The sequence below is a fragment of the Cavia porcellus genome, unplaced genomic scaffold, assembly GCF_034190915.1.
Source record: "Cavia porcellus strain 051 isolate PalLab524CR breed Dunkin Hartley unplaced genomic scaffold, mCavPor4.1 scaffold_8, whole genome shotgun sequence".
NCBI lineage: Eukaryota > Metazoa > Chordata > Mammalia > Rodentia > Caviidae > Cavia > Cavia porcellus.
The window spans coordinates 43,659,409-43,678,674 of record NW_026947491.1 but is presented as its reverse complement, the minus strand read 5'-3'; the positions used below and the strand labels follow the sequence as shown (position 1 = coordinate 43,678,674).

Genomic DNA, 19,266 nt, shown 5'->3' with positions numbered 1-19,266 from the left:
TTCTTTTTCTGTTTTTTGTTTTTGTTTTGTCTTTGGTTTTGTTGTTTTGGTTTGTTTTGCTTAAGACAGAGTCTCATTATGTAGTGGTTCAGGCTGGCCTTGAACTCTCTCTGTAACCAGGTCTGCCTTGAACTCATGGAAATCCTCCTGCCTCGGTCTCCCAAATGCTAGGATTATAAGTATGCACCACTACGCCCAGCATTGTGCTCCCATTTTGTGTAAACATTGTGCTTCATGGTTTCAACAGTCTTATGATGGGTCTGTCACAAAGAGCAGAGGGGTTTAAAAGCAATCTGCCATGTTACCAAAGGTAATAGCTTACTATGCTCAGGGATTTATTTTGTTGTCCCAACATTTTGTTCTACCACAATCACCCATGACCATCTTATTGTCCCCTGAAAGATTTTAGCTTCCTTATTCTTAAGGAGCAGGACCAAATATATTTTTCTACAGCTTCTTTAAGCTGACATATGAACATCAACCCTACCCATGTTGGGAGTTATAAAAATCTCCCGCTGTCTGACCTGAAGGAGACAGTAATTGTGGCCTAGGCTCTTGGCTTGGGATGAGTTGGAATTCCTGGGTGATCTGTCAGCTTTTCTTGAAATTGTTGGAGTCTAGAACACATGTTTAGCAAACATATGCTAATAAAAAAAGGAATTAAGATATATTTTTATCTTAAATATATTAAGGTATATTTTCATGTTTATATTTTATGGACCAGTGCAATTGAAAGCAGAAGGCTTAGTGAAGAGCCCAACATTTTTTATCTGTACTAGTAATTGCATCCTTTGTCTTTTGTGATCCTTGTGATAGGTAAAACAGCTTTTACCTATCAACACCTTAAGATCTGGAGTTTTGATGCAGGTCTGTTAGGTCAGGCTTGGACTAACTCAAGACAAACACAACTCTGAGAAAGCCTTTGTAATGGTTATCATCAGGCTGCCATACATAAGAAATCCTTCCTTTATAACACAATTGACTTCATCTTAGTTTAGCCAACTTTTTTATGATAAAACAATAATACAGAATGAATAAAAACAATGATACAGAATTTCAAAACAAAATAATAGGGAATTAACAATGATAACATATTGTGTATTATCTTCAAAGTAGTTGCTCAGATTCCAAGATATAGGTACGAAAAACTGATCAAATCAAATAAGCACAAACCATTCTTTTCAATGAACTAATAGAAATTAGTATCATAATTATCTTTGCTATCTTGTGCATATATATCTCTATCCATCTATATCTATCTATATTTATTTTCTTTTCCCTCCCTTTTTTTCTCCTTTCCCCCATTCTGGTTGTTCTTTCCTCTTGAGTAGTTTCTTTTCCTTTCACAGTATCTACTGTGCATTTCGAATCTTGTTTACTCTTTCAGTTTCTTATACTAGGGAGACAATACGATGTTTACATATGCGAGTCTGATTTATTTCACTTATGAATATGGTCTTTAGTTGCATCCATTTACCTATAAGCCTCAAGATACTTGGCTCCAACACTAGTTAAGTAAATAGAGACTGCAACTGAAGAAATTTCACTCCTGCAGTCTCAATCCTACCATAAGTATCATTTTGGAGATAAGACGGTTCTCCTAAATTGGCATAATTTATTACTTGGAGAAGTCTTTGAAATGACTTCCAAGGTCCTGCTCATTTCCCACACTTTCCTCAATTCCCTGCCCTTTGTTGTTGGACCTAATAAAAATAGGCAGTCCAGAAAAGTCTTCGTCTTAGCCCTCAGAGTCTTGAACTCCGCTAAAGGGTTTTGACCCTCCTGGAGCCCTGAAGTCATAACACTTGTCTCATTTTATTAAAGATTTTGCCATACAGCTACACACTCATTTGGGAGACTGGAGAATCTAGGTCAGGACCGGATAATCAAGAAATCAATCAATAACAAATGTTGGCAGGGCTGCAGGGAAAAAGGAACACTTCTACACCATTGATGGGAATTCTGACTGGTGCAACCACTATGGAAATCAGTATGTGGAAAACAAAAAACTAGGATTGGAAGTCCCATTCAATTCAGCTATTCCCCTCCTGGGTATTTTCCTAGAAAAACTGAAAATGTGATGTCACAGCTATATATGTGCATCCATGTTTATAGTAGCACAATTTGTAATAGCTGAATATTGGAAACAACCAAAATGCCCATGAACTGCAGAATGGATGAAAAAGATATGGTATTTTTATACAATGGAATATTACTAAGCTATAAAAAATGATGATCTTGAGGCTTTTATAGGTAAATGGAGGCAACTTGAGGCTATACTCATAAGTGAAATAATTCAGTCTCGCATTTGTAAATATTGTAGTCTGTCTCTAGTGTAAAAAATATATAACAATAATAATAATAAATTGAAAGAATAATCAGATCCAAAATATATAATAAATATTGTATTAATGAAAGGGAAAGTGCTCAAAAGGAAAGAACAACTTGTAAGTATACACATATAACTGTATGTATGTTTAAGTGTGCAAGACAGATAACCATATTACTAATTCTGTATTAATTCATCAAAAAGAATAATTTATGCTGTCATTGCTTGATTGTTCATTTTTTTATTCTTTGATCTTGTAACTTGAGCAACTACTTCTAAGATAACAATGCGTAATATATATTAACTAGTGTTGATATATTACTATTACTTTTTTTGAAATTCTGTATTATTTCTACCCTTTTTCCTGCTTTGCTTTTTAAAAATAAAAACAATTTAAAAAGACAATACACAAAGTAATACAGTATACAGGGATTCAGAAAGGTCAGAGTTCTTGTCTTGCTTTGAAAAGGCTTCTTTGAACTGTCCACTATTTATTGTATATATCACACACCAAGGGCCACACAGAGAAATACACAGAATAGCTCAGACAAAAAGACATGAAGGCGAGCAAGACCTTGAAAAAATGGAACAAAGATATTACATACAGTAAATCTTTGCTGAATGAGAGAACTGTTTCATCTCTCAGGTTGACAGCTGTTGCCTTAAAATTCTCAGTGAGATTTGATGCCTTCAGCTACAGTGTTAACTTAGCTTCAGAGATGTCACACTGTCACAGGCCACTGCAGGCCTCTACCATAACTGTTGGTATGAAGAGTTCTGTTCCTGAATGCCAGCCACTGACTCAACAGGCAAGTCACGTAGGCCTGGGACAGACTCCCAAATTAATATAGAAAATCAATTGGTTAATACTAAAGCCTTCACTGCAGCACATCAAAGTGGTCTCCAGCAGTACACTATTCTTGAAGAGTCACCAGAGGTATGGAACTGGACAGGATCTTTTGATTGAGACAACAGAAATGAGACTGCATCAAAAACTGCAAGCACATACACAGGCCAGGCTTGGGGAGGATCAGGAGAATTGGAGTGCTAGCTGAAAGGGGTCAACATCAACTGAGAGAAGAACCAATTGTTCACATAACAAAAAGAGTAGCAAGTTTTTATTGGTTTGCTGTAAATTTCCACTGACCAAGGGTACAGTTCCAAAAGACATTTCTTCTTGTGACTGTCAAAGGGTCACAGTTGACTTATCCTAAGTGTTGTTGATTTTTTGTGTCATTGGCAACATAATGCTATACAAAATATCACAGCTTTCTGGGTCTGGGACTGAAAGAATGCAGGTGCTTGGGCTACTGTAGTTGTTGAAGAAGCACAAGGGCAAGGAACAGAAAAAGAGCAGGGAGAGAGAGAGAGAACACATAACAGCTCCAGTGGGCAATCCTCATGTGTACAGGCAGAATTGATTGAATCTGGCATAAAGGTTAAAAAAGCAAAGTGGATAAGCATAACATGATGACAGAGATACTGTGCCTTTTGAAGAATTCCAGGCACCCATCAGATATCTACAGGCCCAAGTGGAGAGTCAAGGTTCTCAGCAAAAGCAGTCTTCAGATCCCTGAGAAGTAACCGAGGCAATTGTTCTCACAACCCACACCTCAGAGCTGTTATCCACTGCAAAGCTAGTGGGAAACTAATAAGGGATATCTTAGTCATTTTCTTGTCACTAGGACACAATACCTGATACCACCAAATTAAAGGAAAAGACATTTATTTTGGTTCGTGTTTACAGCTCCAAGGCAGGCAAAGAGCATATCAGAGAAGCTGCTCACATCACGGCAGCTGGAAACAGAAAGAGAAATCAGGACACAGGGAGCAAATTGCACCCTCCCAGGTCACACCTCCAAAGACCTGCCTCTTTTGACCCACTGAGTCAGCTGTCACACCCCACAACCCAGTCAGCTTCCAAAAGCCCCACCTCTGAGCACGTGTGGGTTTGCGGGGACATCTAGATATGAACTGTAACAATGCATTACCCCGCTATGTGGCTGCCAAAACTAGTAATCTTTAACTCAACAAAGGACAAACAAAGCTTAAATTTATGTTTCTCCTCAGTATCTAGTCTCTTAATTTGTATAAACAATCTGCTTCTGTGGTTTTATCAGTCTCATGACAGGTCAATTGAAGAGAGTACAAATGTGGAGTGACAACCTGCCAAGCTACAAAGGGTAACAGGTCACCGTGCCCAAGGGTTTATTTTGTTGTCCCAAACTTTGTCCCATCATGATGGCTTCCAACTGTCTCACTATGGCTCTCTAATCTCCACAACAAACTCCCTTGGCTCCCTGTCACCTTCTCTCTTCCTGAGTCTTTAGCTTTCCTCACCTGTTTGACAGGGCACAGTCAGCCCAACAAACCTGTCCTGAGGGACACTTCAAACTCTGTTAGGCCTCTGGTCTTGAGTCCCTAAGTCCCTCCTTAGCCCCACTCTCCCCTCCTACCTACAATCCCACTCATACAAGCTCTCTCCATCTAAGTGCATTTCTCATCCTCTTTCAGGCTCTTGTCCATCATCTTGCAGCAGTAGATCATACAGGCCAATTAGCAAGGGCACCCAGGCTCCAGAGAGCCAACTGCCTCTTCTCTGGAGGTTTCCTGCTGAGAAAGGTAAGGCATCTGGCCAACCGATCTCTCTGTGCTAACAAGCTTGACATAAGGCCAGCTGTGGTAGTGATAATTCCTGAGTAATGGACCCTTGGCACCTGCCCTGCTCTGCACACCAGCTGAAGCTCTTGCACATTCAGTGGAGCTCCTGGTGTTACACACATCCCCAGTCATCACATGGGTAAATTAGCTGCGGTTCCAAAAGTGAGAGGCTTTGGCCTAAGCCTCCAGACTTTCAGCCATCAGCCTTTTCCCACCATCTGCCACCTCTATTCAGAAGCTCGTAATGTTGCTATGCTGTCATGCCACACTGCATGGCAGACTGTAATTTAAGTTCTTTCATTTAATGCTCTTATGGTAGCCTTCTTCAGAAATAGTCTCCCAAAGCTTCCTCCCCTCTGGATACCTATTGTTCTTCATGGCAAAGATAGAGCCATTTTCCCTGCCTCTTAGATCTGAGCTGACCCTGGGGCTGCTTTGACAAGCTGAATAAAAAGTGGATGGACATTCTAGGGCTTCTGTGCCAAGATCTTAAATGGACTGTCAGGGCGTGGAGAAGAACCGGGGCTGCCAGCCAACAGTGCAGCTGAACTCTCACCTAGTGGCCAGCGTCACATGCCAGCCATATAAGTGAAGCCATTTTGACTCTTCTAGCCATCCCAGCCAATAAGAAACAAGAACAAAAAATTCACCCATCAATCCACACGACCTTGAAAAATGTGTTGCCTTAAGCCGTTATATTGTTACATCACAATAGCTAAGTGGAAGAGAGGTTGGTATCTGGTAGTGGATGCTGCTGTAACAAAATCGAAAGCCTGTGACATTTGTTTGGGACCAGGCATCAAACTGAGCCTGAATGTCTTCAGGAAGACAATTAATGAAAGTTGTACAGACATTGAGGAAAGAACCATTGGATGCTGAGAAAAGGCCTGGGGTATGGACTGCTCCTCGTGTCTATAGCTCTTATACAGGACTTATTTATTGTTTGTTTGTTTGTTTGTAGTACTGGGAATTAAACCCACGACCTTTCATATACAAACACAAGTGCTCTTCCACTGAGCAATATCCCCAGCCACTGCTCCTTTAATCTTGAGAGACTTTTTGTTCTTTATATTGGCTTTCTCTGTTCATCTCAAGATACCAATAAGCACATCCTGGACAACAGCTCTACTTAAGCTCCCAGCTGGTGACCAGCACCCAATCTAACCCTATGAGTGAGGCTACTTCAGACCTTCCAGCAACCCTCACACCATAAACATCATGCACAGGAGAGGAACTGCCTAGAGAGTCCACAGAATCATGAGAAGTGATCAATATTGTTTCAACTTTCTGGGGTGATTTGTTGTGTGGGATAATAACTCTCAAGGGAGTTGTGTGGGATAATAACTCTCAAGGGAGTTATTTCCAGGTTCTTCACATTCCAAATAAAGATTTCAGCAGGATACTCAAAAGGAATAACAAAACTAAGATTTTTTTTTTTTAAAGAAAAAGAAGCAGGGCCAGGGGTTTAGCTCAGCAGCTCAAGTACCTGCCTGGTAAGCGTGAGGTTGTGAGTTCAATCCCCCATTCCAAAAAGAAAGAAAGAAAGGAAGGAAGGAAGAGAGAAAGAGAGAGAGAGAGAGAGAGAGAGAGAGAGAGAGAGAGAGAGAGAAAGAAAGAAAGAAAGAAAGAAAGAAAGGAAGGAAGGAAGGAAGGAAGGAAGGAGAGAGGGAGGCAGGGAGGGAGAGAAAGAAAGGAAGAAAAAGAAGCAAAGTTACACATACTAGTGAGACTACCTTGGAGCTCCAGCAGCGACAAGTAGTATTGGGTCTTTTAAAGTCCTGGGGTTATGAGGGGATCTATAGCCGAGGAACTGGCAGGAATCATAGCCCAACAGGGTACCTGACTTGGTGCACCCATCAGGAGGAGGTGATTCTGATCATACAAGGTTGTTAGAGGAAGTGTAATAGCTCTCAGCGTCCATGGAGAAGAAACAAAACTGCAACGCAAATGAGGTCGGATGTAGGCCAGGGACGTGTACTTTTGGTGTTGTACACGCTTGGAGATCTTGGGGCAGTGGGGACAAGGTGCCCTTTATCTATTGGTGTCCTGATATTTTGCCATAGTCATCTTTGCTCTCTGGTTTCTCAGTTCTTTGCCCTGCTACTTCCTGTTGTTTACTTTTGCTCCCCCCACCCCCACTCTAATTCAGTAGGTCTCTGTAACGCTTTCCTACAGCCTGCTTACCTATGGAGAAGGCAAAGGCCAGCAAGGATGAGTGACTGCCCACAGTGGCAGAACTGCCAGGTGGCTGCACCAACATTTAAACTAAATTGGTATGAACAAACACCACCACTCAGGAAACAGGAGCTCAGAGGGTAGGAGCAACTGCCTCAAGCCACCCGTGTAGGAGGTGGCAGTCAGGATGCTGAGTTAGCAGCCCAGTTCTCCTGCCTCTCAGCCTGGCACTGTTCTTCCCCATACAGCCACTCTTTCCATCCTTTCTTCTATTTCTGCCCCCACACAGTCTCATATGGCAACTCTACTCCAGGAATGCCACTGGAAGGAGGAGAGGCAAAATCCATAGGGGACACCTGGCCTCATCTAGAGACATCGTTGGTTGTCACAGTAAGGTACAGTGAGTGCTGCTAGCATCTAATGGCTAGAAGACAGCAATACTAAAAAATACACAGGCCAGCTAAAGACATTATCCAGCCCATAATCCCATAGAGCTGCCACTCAGACTTCCTGGTTAGAGAAACTCAAGGTTCACAGGACTCCCAACCCAAGAGTCAGTTGTCATTTTCTACAAGGATTAGATGGCTCCAGACCAGCTGGGCAGCACTCAGGTGGGCATTCCCACCTACTAAAAATGTCTAAGGGGGTGGCCAGGTCCCAAGGAGCCATCTGGCAGGGGTACCCGTCACAGCAGGGCCAGGGCATTTTCTAGACTCTGAGGAGGCAGGTTTGATTTGCTGCAATGACTTTATTGGAAACAAGGAGTGAGACAAAGACAAACATGCAGGCAGCTGAGTCATTGGCTTTTTAGAAGCTTCTATAGGCAGCCCTGGAAGGAAGGTGCCCTCCCTACGTGGGACAGATCCCTCCCAAGTTACAGAAAACTAGCAGCAGTTCAGGTTCCCCATCTCCCTTCCCAGACAGAAGCAAATGATCAGACTCCCCAAAGTGCTAGCAGGCAGATGTTGCGGGCCTGCCTCATGTCTTCAGGTTTGGGGGAACGGGTCAGGCAGAACCAATGAATCCAGCAAAACATAGGCAGAAGAAAAAGATGGCTCCTCAGAAGAATAAACCATTAGAAAAGGCTAAAGAAAGAGACCCAGGCACACTCCTGCCCATGCTTGGCACTCAGGAGAGCGGGCAAAAGGGCTTGCAGGTATGCTCATTGGGGGACTGTGTGGAGGAGACTGTTGGTAGCAGTGTGAGGTCCTGGCTGGGTGGAGGGTGATAGTGGGGACGGGGAGGTGTTGCTAGCAGCAGTTGCAGCCTCTTAGCACTGCTTACAGCCACTACTGTAGGCACTGACCCCAGCGCAGGGGGCACAGGCATTGGGGGTGCCAACTACCACGTTGCCGCTGCAGGGGGCACTGCAGACTCTGGTGTTGACAGCAGGAGAAGTACCGGTGGCACAGAGATCGCCACAGACGATGCCACCTCGGGAGCTGCTGACACCTGAACATGGAATGAACAGGCAGCAGCGATCAGGCATGGCCATGGCCAGGCAGTCTCTTAGCAAAAACAAATGTCCCCTCCTCAAAGGGCCTTAGGCCACCCCACCCCCACCCCAGGGAGACAGCTGGGACTACTTACACACATTGACGGAGCCAATGCCCTCACACAGCCTGTGGGAGAGGAAAGGGGACAAATCAGTGCCACAGGAAAGCCACAGGGACCAGTAGCCAGATGCAAGGTAAGAACTATGTTATTTCTTTGGGGAACTTGCTAAGAGGGAGGCACAAGAAAGCCAAGACCAAGGCACTGTAGGGGTTCTGGAGACTGCCTGGGAACACTCTGCTCTCTGCACCCGGAAAATCTGCTCCGATATTCACAGCACACTGAGAACACTTAAGAACTGTGAGCTGCCGCAGTTTCTGTATTGGTTCCAACTGAATTACAAGTGCATTTGAGGGAAGCAGAGGAAAACCTAAATCTACCTTGATTGCTGTCACTGGAATGTAGGCCTAAAGGAGGGCAGGTTTTACATGCCCTCCCCACTCCCTAAAAACAACACCTGAAGCGGTAAATAACTGGTGGAGGAATGAATGCGATTTTGGAACCCATCTAAAATAGACTGAGACTATTACAATTCTGTCATTTCACAAGTGGAAAAATCAAGGCCCAGAGAGGAAATGACTGGACTCCTGACTCCGCAGAGTCTGCATTTCCTCCAACACAGTATCCTCTCCCCAGTGGAAGCAAGCAGAGTTACTCCAAACACACAGTGGTGAAGGGCTGGCCAAACAGGCCTCAAATAAAAGAAGACTTTGCAGCCACTATCAAAAAAACCATCTCTTGGGGCTGGGGATTTAGTTCAGCGACATAAGCACCTGCCTTGCAAGCAGGCGGTCGTGAGTTCGATCCCCGGTACCGATAAAAATGAAAAAGACAAAAAAAAAAAAAACCATCTCTTACCCAGGTTTCCTAGGTAACTACATCAAAGCGTCTGCCTTTATTGCAAGAGTGTAATGCAGTGGATTGATGAGAAACACAATTTCCAGTGCTATTTCCATGGGTCTCTCCAATTTCTAAACCCAGACTCGATTGCTACTATATTAGGGAATTTGTCCCTAATGAAGCCTCCTATGTCCCTTTACACATGACCTCTGAGTTTTCCAACACAGTTCCTTGAGGTTGTTTTTGGAGTCTCACCATGTTATCACTTAGACATCCAGGTACCAAACCTGTGTTCCTCATCTCCCCGGTACACAGGATGCTCCCTCAGCATCCTACCCTCTACCATTCTGTGCCAAGGCCTGGGGCCTGGTGACAAGAGGACAAGTCCAGGCATGATCAACTGACCAACTAGGGAAAACAAACCCAGTATAAACAACAAGTCCTCATTCTGGAGAGCTGTCTTCGATGCTCTGGAGTTGTATAACTGCCCTCCAACCATCAGAAGGCTGAATGATCCTCATTCTGAAGCAAGTAAACAAGTAAAATCCCTGAGAGCTAGGTATACCTGCTGCAAGGGACAGTCTCTGCACTCTGTCTACCTCAGTCCCACAACTGCAGTGAAGCCACTTTGGGACACTTATTGAAGTTACAACAGATGAGTGGTAGTGGCTGGAATCTCCTATCTGAGGAGGTGATTATGAGTTACATCTGAATTCCAGGGATGGGCACAGGACTGGACTAGAGGAGGAGAGCTGGAATCCTGAGGGGCACATGGAATCAGGGCTGGGAGAGAAAATGTACTATGCAAGGAAGGTGGCTTCAGGAATGAGGTAGGCTTTTTAGGAACAGAAATCACTTGTTTTTGACACAAGGCAAGTCCCATTTACAGCAAGCAGGTGCCTACTCCACATCATGAGTAAGCAAAAGAAATTCAGATAGGACTAGAAGGACATACTCAAAGGACTTACACAAATTTCCTGTACAGTTGTAGGATGGTGAGGAATGGAAACAGACATTGGCGTGTGTCATAAGAAGGAGGAACAGGCACTCTGAAAACCCAGGCAGAGCTAGGAAATTTTTTTTAAAAAAGAAACAACTGCAAAACCCACCTCTGCTCCTCGCCCTCCAGCAGACGCCTGTAGGTGGCGATCTCGATGTCCAGGCCCAGCTTGGAGTTCATCACCTCCTGGTACTCCTTGAGCAGGCAGGCCATGTCCTGCTTGGCCTTCTGCAGGGCCTCCTCCAGCCCGGCCAGCTTGCACTTGGCATCGTTGAGGGTCGCCTCGCCCTGCTGCTCAGACTCGGTCACTGCAGTCTCCAGCTTGGTATTCTGGGAGCCCAAGAGAGAACGAGGTGGGTTATGCTCCATGCATTTCCAAGTTCATTACCAGGGTATTTCCAGTCACTGCCTCTCAATTAGAAATATCCCAAAAATAAAACTTCCCCAGGTGACCACAGACAGATCTATATCTATACAAGTAGAATGGAGACTAAGTGGTGGGTCACGTGACAGGGGTCACGTTGGCTCTGTGACACTGCAAGGATGCCCAGACCCTCTGATTTGGACACAGCTGAGCCATACCTGGCACTTGGCATTCTCAATCTCAGCTGTCAGCCTCTGGATGATGCGGTTCAGCTCATTGATCTCTTCCCTGGTGCGGCGCAGGGTCTCCCCATGCCGGATCACTGTGGCCTTGATCTCCTCACACTAGGGAAGCAAAGGTGCTCATGAGGCTCAGGAAGACACAATTCACTCATTCAGGACAGCACTAAAAATTATTTAGATTCTACAGTGCTCAGCCTATATAACCACACAGGGCAATCCTGTCCTGTCACGCCAACCAGAGTCATCGACTTTCCACCATCCCTAGAGGTCACAATCCTCATACAAAGCAAACCTTTCCTATTAGACATGTTACATCCCTCCCTGTCCTGTTAGGAGGCTGGTGTCCTGAGACACTGACCCTGGTGCGGTACCAGGACTCGGCCTCTGCCCGGCTGCGGGTAGCAATGTCATCATACTGAGCCTTGATCTCAGCCACAACGCAGTCCATGTTCAGGTCCCGGCTGTTGTCCATCTTGACGATGACTGAGGTGTCTGAGATGTGAGCCTGGAGAACTCGGATCTCCTGCAGGAGGAGGTGGAGAAGAAGGACAGTGTAGTTATATGGGCTCTTCCTCACCCTCCAATGCCTATATATAATCCCTTGGCTGCTCTGAAGCCCACCTCCCAGGTTTGGAGCTGAAATCCTGAATGAAATTATATAATTTTCTATATAAATAAATCCTCAACAATACCCACTTTTTAGGTGCTTGTTTCTGGAATTATTCAGATACATGTGAGCCCAGGCTTCATCCCAAATTTCCCCAGGGAATAGACTGAGTGTTGAGACCTGTGAGTGTTTCCTAGACCAGCTCATCAATATTGGCTGCCAGAGAAAACCCTGGGCCCTAGGCATAGGCCAAGTTTGTCTGGTGCTTTTGAGGCCTCTGCTGCATCCCACTGGCTCAGGGAAGGATACAGGATGATTTCTCAGTCACAGCCGTCCTGAAAGTCTCACCCTTTTGCCCCACTGCACTGGTTTAGTTTGGGGTCTGCATTCTTCTTCCTGTTCCTTCTCTCTGCTTGCTCCTCAGGCTCCTGCCTATGGGTTTTGGGCCAGGTGGGGGACCCTATGAGAGCCACACATGTGGCCACACCCATGGCTGTGAGCCCCTCACCTCCTCATACAGTCGCCTCAGGAAGTCGATCTCCTGCGTCAGCGCCTCCACGTTGGCTTCCAGGTCTGATCTGCGCAGGTAGGCACAGTCCACATCCTAGGAAGATGGGGATGTTTAAGCCCAGAGATCTTGCAGACTGTGCCACAGACTGCTCTCTTTTCTTATTCAGTCCATGCAAGTTGGGAGAGGGGGTGGGCAGGCAGTGTTTCTATACTAATCCACTTCTCCCTTCTCATCTTTCCATTGCCCAGGATGCTGCCGGCAACCTTCCCAATGTGAGAGCAAACCCTGAAGGCTGTGGACAAGGCTCATCCACCTTTCATCCCTCCCATCACTGATTCTGTCCATGTTCTGCTGCGAGAAGCCTGCCCAGATCACACTCAGCTCTGCTACCTGACCCTGCCACCCATAGTAGTTATCCAGGAGGCTGCCTGGTCACTCCTGCTTCTGTCCATCCCTGAACCTGGAAGTGGCTCCTTGTTTCCTAGTCATATTTACAGAATGCTATATAGACCACAATGTCCCTCAGAAATCTGAAGCTCCATAGTGTCATGGGTCCCCAGCCATCCCCCTGATCAAGGAGGTATCCAAGTCATTGCCTTTTGTCTAAGTCCTGGACACAACATTTAAAGTCCTGCTTGTTTGGAAACTTCCCATTCTGATATGGAAAAGTCAGCACAGCCCACACTGAGACTGAGCTCCCTAGTTTCCCTAAGATGAGTCTGTCCTGAAATCCTTGTGTTTCTGCTTCCCATTTCCATGCTACTTGCCTTCTTCAGAGCCACAAACTCATTCTCAGCTGTGGCTCTCAGAGAAACTTCCTCCTCGTACCTAGGTAGAAGAGAATTGGGGGTCAAGGCAAGGCAGGGCTTTGTTCTCTGGCCTCCCACTTCATACCACTGAGGAGACAGAACTCGATGCACAGCCAGGCCCAGCAGCCCTGCCAAGTCCTTTCCCTTTTGCGTCCGAGGTTCTCCCTCCAATTTTGAGTTGAAAATGCAATGGGCTCATCTGGGACTTTCCAGTGCCCTTGCCAGCAACACTCTAGCAACACTCTAAAGCCACCCGTGGAGGCCAATAAGTATAAACCATGCAACTCTGCCAGCCTGATACTTTTGAAGGTTCTTAGCATCTGTGCTCTGGGTAACCCAAGCATCCTCAGTGCCTCAGTACCTCACAGGGCCATACTCACTTCTTCTTATAGCCCTCCAGCACCTCCTGCACATGGTTGAGCTCTGCAGCCAGTCTCCCGCCATCGGCCTCCACACACTCGGCCTCCCGCCTCAGCGTCTGCACGTAGCCCTCAAACAGCGGCTCCAGGTTGCTCTGGCAGCACTCACGGTTCTGGTAGAACTGCAGCTTGGTCTCCAGCAGCTTGTTCTGCTGCTCCAGGAAGCGCACCTGCTCATAGCAGAGGAAAGGACAGGTCAAGGAGGGCCTGCTGCCTCAAGGCCAGCTCTGGCAGTCACTGTGGGAAAGGAACTCCAGCCCTGGAGCTCAGTGGGCAGGAAGCAGAGGCAGCTGCTGGGCTCCAGGCAACTTCTAGTTGTGCTGCTCTCAGGTGAGCTGAGTTGCTCAAGCAGGCAGGGCCAAGTGGTATGTGTCAAGTGGCAGTGGTCAGGTGCCACCCAGAGTTCAGACCCCTTCCCTGAAGCCAGTGAGGTAGGAGCCCCTCAGGCTGTGTACCCAGATTCAGATCATAGACCAGAGTGTGGGGACAGAAGCCAGGTAGAGGAGGTCACAGGTCATCTGTGAATAGCTCAGCTCCCCTGACCCTTCCCCTGCTTACACTGAGGGTCAGGCACCCCTACCCTTCACAGGGAACACAACTCTCAGCCAGGGGGTTGCCTGGTTTCCCTGGTTCCAGCAGCAGCCACTGCATTGCTCTGGGACTTCCTGCCCTCCAGCCTGTGTCCTACCCAGACCAGCAGAGCTTGTGGGGGGGAAAGGTACAAGCTCTGCCCCTCTGACCTGACTGGTGTATTTTCCAGGTTCACAGTATCTGAGCAAGTGTACGTGTGCCTCTCCCCTCCGAATGTAGTCTCACCGAGGCAGAGCTCTTTCTAACTCCCTCCTCAGTGCCCAAGCTTGGAGGTGCACATGAGTGAGGGAGGGTTCAGGAAGGGTGCGATCCAGGACACCCACCTTGTCGATGAAGGCAGCGAACCTGCTGTTGAGGCACTTGATCTGCTCCTTCTCCTCGTGCTTCACGCACTGCGCATTGGGGTCGATCTCCAGGTTGAGGGGTGTGAGGAGGCTCTCGTTGACCGACACGCTGGTGATGCAGGGCGGGCTGGGGCCGCACACCCCTCCAGAGCGGTATCCGAAGCTGCGTCCATAGGCGCCTGTGTGGAAGGCCCCGCAGACGCTGCGGCTTCCGAAGCCTCCTGTGAGGCCGCGGTAGCAGGAGATGCCGCGGTAGGGGGCGGCGGTGATGCAGCAGCGGCCTGGCCGAGGCCCGCAGGCAGAGGCGCAGCTGAAGGCTCGGCCACCACAGTAGGATCCACAAGTCATGATGCTTTTAGTGGGGACAAGAGACTCTGCTTGGAGACGTCCTAATGGAGGGTACAGTGGACGTGTTTCCATCGCCAGCATCTATGGGCCTTTTATATACATGGTGAGCCACGTGGTGAGAAGCAATTAGAAGCCTTTATGAGCTTGGCTTTTCAAGCTGCTGTAGCTCCTCTCTAAATGTATTTAATTGGTGTCTAGCTGAGGCCCCTGTTTGTGGCCTTTGCCCAAAACTGCACAATTTTCTTCTTCAAAGGGCCAGCTCACCTCCCCCACACTTATCTCACCTCCTAATACACAAAACCCTAGTTGCTGGGAGACACTGTGGGCAGTGACTCAGGTTGGAAAGGGTGGGGCCGGTGCTAGCTCAGGGTCTGAAGGTTTGGGGAGGTTGATGTTGCTGTCCCTGGTGCTGAATTGTCTGACCCGGAAGGTTGGATCGGTATGAGACCTGGTGATATAGAACTTGGGTTGTGATTATTGGTTTCTTTTACCCTGTTCACTTTCTACAACCCAGTCAACCCCACCAACACACCAACCCAACACTTCCACACCCACTCTCAAACTGCTGTGAACTCTTTCTCCCTCTCTCCCTCTCTCCCTCTCTCCCTCTCTCTCTCTCTCTCTCTCTCCCTCTCTGTCTCCCTCTCTCTCTCTCTCCCTCTCTCCCTCTCTCCCTCTCTCCCTCTCTCTCTCTCTCTCTCTCTCTCTCTCTCTCTCTCTCTGTATGTATGTTTCTCCCATACCTTGCATCCCTCCCCCATCTCCATCCCCCCTTCTCCACTCACAGGCTGCTCTTCCTGCAGTTGTACATGTGATTGCTCACAGATGCCCATCTGTGCCTCACCAACCTCACTAGCACCCAGTTCAGGCCACCTTGGCCAGCCTATTCCAAGAGTTGTCAGTCTTTCCCTCAGGATCTTCCACAAGGCAGGGGCAGAGTGTGCACAGTGGCTTGCCAGACCCAAGAAAGTCCAACAATTATATCCAACAAGGCCTCAGCAAGGATCAAATGTCTGCCTTTCACCTCAGGCTTCTGTGTTTCCTCCAAGGCCTGGCGCGTACACCAGTTATGAATCCATATAATGTTTTCCTCAGAATATGAAGTTTGATAGAGGCACATGAGAGCTGCTGCTACTCTCAGTCCCCAGTGCTTTCTATGATACACACCCTGAAGTCCCTCTCCCTGCACAAAAGTTGGTCAGTCTCCTTGCCAGGTGTCAGAACAGATCCATATTGATGTGTGCTATCCAATGTGGGCCTCACAAGGGCTGGGTATGGACCAAGACACCACCCGACTGAGCTCTGGTGACCTGGTGGTAAGGTGCTTCCCTCTACTGGGAAATGGGTTAAGACTTTGCCTCCCATTGCTGCCTCAGAAATTACAGAGGTGTCTGCACAATGAGTAAATTCCAGAACATAGAACTTACAGTGGAGGTGGCTTTATCATAATCTAAGTTAGCCCTGGGGCAAGGTCTCTTCAGAGTTCGTATTGCAGCCCATTAATGAAAGTGGCCAGAATTTCATTTTGCTAAAACAAATCAGAAAAAAATCAAATGGAGTAGAATAAAAAATATCATCCCATTGTTTTATGTGCATAATTATTGTTACATAGCCCTTTGTATATGATATGTATGGATAGATGTGCACACACATTCACTGTGTAAAATTCTTACTGCACTGATAAGTAACAAATGGAAATTATGGCACAGTATTTGAGAATATATAAGGCCAGATTTCAAGCTACCTATTTTCAAATTCCAGTGCACTACCACTCTTCAGTTGTGTAACAAAGCAATTACTTAGCCATTCATGATTTGTAAAATGGGGACAATAATATACCCAACCTCATTAAATTGTCATAAGGATTTAAAAAATTAGTCCATGTAAAGCACTTGGAATTGAGCCTGTCATACTCTAAGTGTTTAATCATATTTGTTTTGTTTTTGTTGCTGCTGCTGTTGCTGCGGCTATAATGACCGGATTGATGTAATATATCTACATGTTTCTAAATCACTTACGTTCAGTTACTATAAATGGTACCTATCATGCAGGATTAGTAGGGAATGAAATAAAATGATGCATGGGCAATATTTAAACAGCACCTGGCACAAAGAAAGTGCCCAATAAATATTTTCTACTTGTATTCTATCATGTGGCCCTGTCAAGGGGAAGGATGGACTGAGGCCTTTCTCCAGATTATTCTCTTTGTCTGGAAAATTCAAATGCCCTTTCTTTAACTCCCACTCCAGTTTGACTGCCCCAAGGATAGTCCCCTGAGAATCTCTCATCTTAGGCAAAGAAAAACTGTCACAGGCCCTTGAGCAATCTCACTAGTAGAAAAGAAAACCTTTGGATAATCTGAAAAGCCACTAATTCATGACTAATTCATAAATTTGTATTTATTATTTAACCTTAACAGACCATCAGAAACCCTTAGTCATGAATCAAACAGAATCATGCTTACTCATCTTGCTTTTTGCTTGGTTGATACCATGGAGATAGAATACCATGGAGCTGAGGGTGGGAGACGTGCCCTTGTAATCAACCTTACTATACTGAAATTCAAAGGGAGAGCAAGAGGACACTGCAACTGGATAAACAGAAGTTGAAATTAAGGGAGAACTTCCTGGAGGGAGTGCAGATAGCCATGTTCCTAAAATCATGCCAGTTTGGCGTTTTCATTAGAAAAGCTTCGTGGCAAAGAAAACAATCCCTCTGGACTGGCCACCTTGTTGGTGGAGACAGACTAAATGAGAAAAACCTTCTGTTCTGGACCTTGGTCTAAGTAGACCTTGTTTCAAAGTATGCCTGAAAAAATAAGCAAACTGGATAGTTTAACATTAGGAAGTCTTTGTTCAAAGCAGCCGTGAACTCATCCTACTTCTGTAGAAAGTTCTGTGAGGCACATTCCCCAGGATGCATGCATGATCACTAAAAGCAGATATCATCTTCCAGGAGAGGCAATCAGGGATTATGTGGCCCACAGACCCGAGTTGTATGCTGAATGCCATCTTAATTTGGGAGCATGAGTGGTATGGCATGGAGATACGGATCAGAGCTCCCAGTGCAGCAGGGAAGACCCATATTCTTGAGGAAAGCCAGAAATTTGGAGAGGGCTGCTTTTTGGATGTACCACTAAATACTGCTAGAGTCCTTTCTGGGACAATGACTCCAGCTGGGCTAGGAAAAGGGTAAGGAAGACTCCTTGTAAAGGTTGATGATGGACTTTAGTAAGGAGGCAAGCAGAGCAGTGTCAGTGAAATGGTGTGAAGGAGATGCTTCAGAGAGCAGAATAGGGTGAGACAAGGCCAGGGGGTGGAGAGAAGAGGAGCCCAAGAGCCCTTGTGGGAATGGAAGAGATCATGAGACACTTTGACAGTGAAGAAAGAGGAATTAAGCTATTTGAGGCAGAGAAAACAGGGCCAGTCTCCTCCCTGAGGCCTGAGACTACTTGAGACTCAACGGTATGAGGCAGCTCATGGGCTCCACATCTGTATGCTAGGCTTGTGGGTGTCCAAGGGGCTGAGGCCTTTCTAAACTTACAGCTTCTGCTTTCTGTAGCAGAAGCTGCTGACCAGGTTCCAGGGAGGTTCCAGGGAAGGAAGCAGAGGGGTAATGGAGTGGCTTGTGAGCTATTGATGACCTCAAATCCAGTCACTAGTTGGTGGAGTGGTTGAGTTGGTGAGCTGAGAGGCCCTATCAGAGCCCCGCATCTTCAGCCAAGACAACTGGGACACTACCAGAAGGCAGTTCCATTGGGCAAAGGGACCAAAGGCTCTCATGGGGAGTGCAGATGTAACTGGAACCTGACTCAGGAGCTCTGCCTGAGGAGGCCCATCCTGTCAATCAGGCTGAGCCCCTTGCCTCTCCCTGTTTTAGTCCCTACCCTGAGAGATTTTATTAATATAAATCTAGAGCTGAGGTCACTCATCTCCTTAGGTAAGCCTACACCTTGCTCTTGGTGTTGTATTCTTTCACCACCAACCTCTTCCTCCCCAGTTTTTCCAACCCTAGAGTGCCCACACAATCCCCCTTGTCTTCCTCAGGTTTTCCTCTACTGTCTTCTGCTTCTATCCTCTTCCAACTGTCTCCCCAGATCTCCTCTCCCTTTCATTCTCCCCAGGTATTCACCTATCCAGCCTCCTCCTCTTTTTCCAAGTGGCACCTCAGAGTTACAATCTAAACAAAACCAAGCATCTCCTTCTCTCTCTTTCTCCAGAAAGTCTTTCTCATCCCTCCCTCCCCAATCCAATCCATATATCCCATCTCAATTCTACCCCAAGCCCTTCAGGATCCTTGTCGTCATTGGTTGGCTCATGTGGTCAAGGACACATTCATCCCTCCTTTGGCCCTCAGTAAGGAACATCTTTCTTCTCAGCCCCACCTCCAGGACAGGCTGCTTCATTTGGTCTCCACCCCATACTACCACAAAGCTTTGAACAATTAGCCACCAAGCTTTGTTGGCCTCATTA

At 46.5% G+C, this 19,266-nt stretch overlaps 1 protein-coding gene across 1 annotated transcript; it reads right to left on the bottom strand.

The window, feature by feature from the left end:
- Window positions 1-7,893: 7,893 nt before the first annotated feature.
- LOC100714698 (keratin, type II cuticular Hb6) lies at window positions 7,894-14,862 on the bottom strand. Its single transcript, XM_063254804.1, has 9 exons — window positions 14,426-14,862; window positions 13,473-13,681; window positions 13,051-13,111; window positions 12,281-12,376; window positions 11,524-11,688; window positions 11,142-11,267; window positions 10,669-10,889; window positions 8,756-8,787; window positions 7,894-8,617 (listed from the first exon to the last, which is right to left on the bottom strand). The coding sequence occupies exons 1-9, from the start codon at window positions 14,792-14,794 to the stop codon at window positions 8,436-8,438; spliced, it is 1,461 nt and encodes a 486-aa protein (XP_063110874.1). The 5' UTR covers window positions 14,795-14,862; the 3' UTR covers window positions 7,894-8,435.
- Window positions 14,863-19,266: the final 4,404 nt, after the last annotated feature.